At 45.2% G+C, this 5,670-nt stretch overlaps 1 protein-coding gene across 1 annotated transcript; it reads right to left on the reverse strand.

Moving 5' to 3' along the window:
• Positions 1–583: 583 nt before the first annotated feature.
• LOC104407772 (histone H2B 1/2/3/4/6-like) lies at positions 584–1,031 on the reverse strand. Its single transcript, XM_010017144.1, has one exon. The coding sequence runs from the start codon at positions 1,029–1,031 to the stop codon at positions 651–653; it is 381 nt and encodes a 126-aa protein (XP_010015446.1). The 3' UTR covers positions 584–650.
• Positions 1,032–5,670: the final 4,639 nt, after the last annotated feature.

A 5,670-nucleotide genomic window follows, 5' to 3' on the forward strand; every position in this document is an offset into this window, starting at 1 on the left:
ATAAGGAAAAGTCTTTTTTAATCAAGTACGGATAGGTACCTCGCTGGAAAAAGCGCGTGCTGGAGGGGGTGGAGGGGGAAGAGTGGGACCCGCATTTAAAACGTACGAAAAGCGAAACCAAGCTACAAACGCACCTGAAAGACTTACTTTAAAAAAGGCTTTAAAAATATTTATTATTCACTGAAAGAGGCAGAAATATATTTTTAATTATTATTTTACAGGTATAGTGCACAGAAAGCAAGTTCCGAACAACAGCCAGAATTTTCTACTGAGCATATTAAGAGGAATGCAAGCTTTTCGAAAATGAAATTCCACCTACCTTCCCCGTGGTACTCCTAAGTTCTGGAAATCGAGCAAGCTGCCACAGCACTGGGGTATAGTTGCTGTTTTTTAGCCACACTCAAAAACCAACTACTGTATGCTCAAGTTTTAAACAGCCGATCCCATATGCCTCAAGTGCATGCTATGAATAGAGATTCTTCCACTATTAAGTAGCTGCAATTGTTACCTGAAAAAGGATTTCGCTCGGGACATGCAAGTGACTGGGTTATTTGCGTACCTCCCAAGAACAGCAATTCAGCCCTTCTACTTGAAAAAATTGGTGGCTCTTAAAAGAGCCTTTGGGTTAAAAACTGTCGGTCTGCAATACTCTACTTGGAGCTGGTGTACTTGGTGACAGCCTTGGTGCCCTCGGAGACCGCGTGCTTGGCCAGCTCACCCGGCAGCAGGAGCCGCACGGCCGTCTGGATCTCCCGAGAAGGGGAGGTGGAGCGCTTGTTGTAGTGCGCCAGGCGCGAGGCCTCCCCAGCGATACGCTCGAAGATGTCGTTGACGAAGGAGTTCATGATGCCCATAGCCTTGGACGAGATGCCTGTGTCGGGGTGCACCTGCTTCAGCACCTTGTACACGTAGATGGAGTAACTCTCCTTGCGGCTCTTCTTGCGCTTCTTGTCACCCTTCTTCTGTGTCTTCGTAACAGCTTTCTTAGAGCCCTTCTTGGGCGCAGGAGCGGACTTGGCCGGCTCTGGCATTGCGATAACTCCCGGGTCCCGCTGACGCACCGGAGTGGTGAGCAGCCCGCTCGCTCCCGTATTTATAGGCCCCTTATGCAAATCCCCGGCTTCAGGGATAAGCGCTTCTATTGGATAGCGGCGCAAGTGGCGTCACCTCTCGCACGAACAGCTTTGCAATTGGTCCTCTTTAAATACCACGCTCTTATTGGTTAATAAGCGTATCTTGCCAGCCAATCAAAACGAGTCCTTTCAATCGCAAGGTTGGTGGCGAAGCTCGTCCGTGTCCCGTTTCTCCCCCGGAGTCACCGCGGGTCCCGCCCTGCTGCGGCGGCTGCTCTGCGGCTCCGTGCGTGCAGCAAAGAAACACCGCAGAGAAACTTGCAAGGGGGGTTGATACTCTTTTGGGTTGGTGGTTCTTTTTTTTTTCCCTTTAGGAAGCGGTATACCTGTATACTTCGTGTAATAACCTGCACTTGTAATAGCCACAACTTAAAAGGGCAAAAATACAACCACAAAAAGATGTAGAGGATCTGGAACACTGAGCGTTGTTACTAGTGTAGGAAAATAATTCTTTTGGGTCCACAGGGCATGGCTTGTCTGTCAGGACTTTAAATGATTTACTTTGTAAATTGACAGAATGTGCATTTCTTTTTGAGATGCAACACACATTGGATGAATGTGTTTTAAGTCCAAACCAAGATAATCCCAGTCGTTAACTGTGGGGTTTAAACTGCAATTTTAATTTATCATGCATCAGAAATTCAAGCTGTTTTCTCGCTACTTTAACAACATTATGCAAGAGGAAAGTATTTTTTTTTTAGTAGACTAAAATGATTTAATGGCATTAGGAATTCTGATGTGCTCGTTTTGTAGGTTTTTTTAATGCTGTGCAGCCACAATATAAATGACAATAATAGATTAATTCATCAACACATTACAATGCTATAAGCCACTTTCAAAGGGACTGAGTTAAATTGTGTTTGAACTAAGCTAGAACTACATAAAATGGTATCAAATAACCAGTGTTATAATAATGCTAATTCCTTTTGGAACCCTTAAGGGTCTTTCAAAGTCTCAGCTTTCTTGGCATCAGATGAGACGGATGGCATGGGCCTGTACAAGAAGCCTATCTGGCACAGTTAACTAGTTTAAGGTAGATGAGATTGCTAAAATCACAACAAAATTGATTGATCAATTAAGGAGATTTATAAGAGTAGGGAGGGAGATTCTGGATACTGATGCAAGCAATAAAAGATCTGTCACAGACTGCTTTTGTTTCGGGGGGGGTGGGTGGTTTGGTTTTTTGTTTTTTACTTTCATTCTGCCTTCTGGGCAAAATCCTGGATGCACAAAGATTTCCAGCTTATGTCCAAAATAGTGCTCTCTGGTGAAAGAGAGCCAGGTGAGGAAAAGATGGGCCCTTTCTCTTTCCCAGTAAGGCTTGCTTGGAAATGCTGCTGCTTTGCTAACACCTAAAGCGGGGAAACAAAAACAGCTACCCATGTGGGAAGAGCTGCTTTATGCTGCCTCTATGATGCTGCAGCTCCCTGCTTTAATGTCTGCCTCCCTCATCCCAGCCCTGCTCCCTTTCATCAGAATAAGGGTGGGATAATTGCTCATCCACCTTCATTTGCCCTGCTTGCCCCGCAGCTGTCTTCAGCTTGGAGAAAATCTGGTAAGGTTGGAGGGAGCTGTATCTGCCTTTTCAAGAGAAGAAAAGTAGTTCTCTTTAAGTGAAGCAAGAAGAGAAGCCAGAGTGGCCCATCTTTAACTATTTAACCCCTGACATATGCTGTGAACCTGATGGCTTTCTTTTGGCATAAGCGTTATCTGGAAAAGCAGTTCACTGACAACACCTCTGCCTGTTAACGGATGTTCTCATGATCATCTCTGAAACTCCATGCCATGCCATGCCACGCCACGCTGGGACAATGTGGCGTAGGATCTCCAGTCTTGTTTCCACACTAGCAGATGAAGACTGTTGCTCTTGTTACACTGCTCTGAAAGAAAAAATGTACAGTAACACCAGGCACCCCCAGTAATGTAAAATGCATAGGTCCAGAAAGCAAAGACGTTAAAACCAAAGCAACCCCCCCTTCCCCCCCCCCCGAAAAAAAAGCCAGCTTCTGCAAACACCCCCCTTACCATGTTAATCTTTTTAAGTCTGTTGATCAGCTTCAACAAAAATGACAATTGATCCAGGTCTGGGAGAATCTAACAAGTTTTGTAAACATCAGCTACAGAATAGAAGGAAACGCAGGTTAGAGCCTCCATTCAGGAAAGGCAGCTACTGTGAACTGAACAACTAGGAAATCTGTTTAAAACCAACCAACCAAAGAACAAAACCCCAGCAAACCCCCCTAAACCCAACAGCTGAATAATTACTGAAGGATGCTCATTCCTGATGTAGGAATGATGTGGCTGTGTGTGCTGTCCCTTCACAAAGAGATACTGGAGAATGCTGAAGGCAGAATAATTGGAAAGGGGAGTAGAAAATATTTATAAAGGGAACTCAAGTGCTAGGAAAGAACTGATTGTGGAAGCCTAACCAGTTGTCCTGGGTTCAGCTACAGCAGTCATGTTTTTCTCCTTAGTAGCTGGTGCAGGGCTGTGTTTTTGACTTTCAGCCTGGGAACAACGCTGATAACACCGATGGTTTTAGTTGTTGCTCAGTGATGTTTACTCTGACCAAGGACTTTCTCAGTCTCATGCTCTGCCAGGGAGGAGGGGAAGCCAGGAGGAAGCAGAGACAGGACACCTGACCCAAACTGGCCAAAGGGCTATTCCAGACCACAGCACGTCATGCCCAGTATAGAAACTGGGGGGAGTTACCCGGAAGGCCCAGATCACTGCTCGGGTCGGGCTGGGTATCGGTCGGCGGGTGGTGAGCGGTTGTGTCCTCTCCCCTTGTTATTCCTCTTATCATTATTATTGGTAGCAGCAGTGGTTTGTATTATACCTTAGTTACTGGAGTGCTGTTATCTCAGCCCGTGGGATTTACATTCTTTCAATTCTCCTTCTCATCCCTCCGGGACTGGGGGGAAGGGAAGAAGCAGGGGGAGCGAGGAAGCAGCTGCATGGTTCTGAGTTACCAGCTGGGCTTTAACCACAACACCAATGAAGGCAGAAGAGCTGAGTTCATTGCACTGTTTATACAGGATTCCAATATCTGAAGGGCACCTACAAGGATGCTGGAGAGGGACTCTTCATCAGAGACTGTAGTGGTAGGACAAGGGGTGATGGGTTCAAACTGAAACAGGGGAAGTCCAGGTTAGATATAAGGAAGAAGTTCTTCACTGTGAGGGTGCTGAGGCACTGGAACAGGCTGCCCAAAGAAGTGAGGAATGACCCATCCCTGGCAGTGTTCAAGGCCAGGTAGGACAGAGCCTTGAGCAACAGGGGCTAGTGTGAGGCGTCCCTGCCCATAGCAGGGGGTTGGAACTGGATGATCTTAAGGTCCTTTCCAACCCAAACCAGTCTGTGATTTATGAAAAAGGAATCTAGACATTCATATTCCTATCAGCAGTCTAGAAAAATCCATGCTTACTAAAGCAAGTAACCCATCATCCATCTCACTTCAGTAACAACAGAATTTCCAGTGACTGATCAAAGCTTTGAAGCACCCAAAAGATATAATCCTTCGGAGTCAAGAAATCAAAGTCTGATGGGAGGGAACAGAGAAAAGGCTTCAAGAATAGTTCCAGAACAACTCAAGATGTTAGAACTTGAAGGATTCACCAGCCTATTGCACGTTACCAACCAGTACAAACTGTGGGACACTCTCTTTTTCCCCTGGTTGGTGTATCTCCTCCTGGTGAACATGTTCTGCTACAGGCTCTCATCCGCCTTTTGTTCAGGCAACCACTCCAGCTGGGAGTTCTTAGGTGGCACTGAGAAGATATAAAGGCAAAGCTGCTGTTAGTATTCTGCCACTACGGCTCCTGGGTGAGCTCTGCACAGATTTTCCTGGAAAATGCCCTTTCTTATTATGAAATCTCAAGTCAGAAAGATAATTCTTTTTTGTCGGTGCTTGTTACCTAAATGGGCTTCAAGAAAAGAAATATGTTTCTGAATAGCATCCTGGCTTTGACTATCCACCTTCTACAGTTTCTTTAACCAGAAATGCTGGAGGACAACTTAGCTGATGAGTAAAAGTCAGAAGCCTGCGTATTATCTTGGGCTTACAGAGTATACATTGCCAATGTCAAAAGCTCCTGAGAAACAAACCAACAAAACCCATGAACAAAGCAAACAAGCGGAGACAAATAGGTGGGTTTTTAAGTGTAGTAGGACAAGTGTTGGAGACCTAGATTGATTTCTGAACACCATTTCCTTTTAGACTGGGGTATTCCTCTGTATGGCATATGGAGAAGATAACCAAGGAGAAGCCCCAGGGAAAGTTACAAACCAATAGCCCATCAACAGCAGGCACTGAGCACACAGCATTAGGGTGCATTACAAATATATTGATGATGAGCCACACCTGTCTAGCAGTTGTGATTGGTTTGGTGCATGATATACCTTAGAATCACATCAGAGAAGTCGAGTTTAAAGATTATGGGTGGCTAATGTAGAACTTTTAGTTGTTGAGACTGGAATACTAAGAATAATCCTGTTATATGTTGTAACATTTATAGCTGCAAGTTTTCTAGCTTTG

The sequence above is a fragment of the Nestor notabilis genome, unplaced genomic scaffold, assembly GCF_000696875.1.
Source record: "Nestor notabilis isolate BGI_N333 unplaced genomic scaffold, ASM69687v1 scaffold4136, whole genome shotgun sequence".
Lineage (NCBI taxonomy): Eukaryota > Metazoa > Chordata > Aves > Psittaciformes > Psittacidae > Nestor > Nestor notabilis.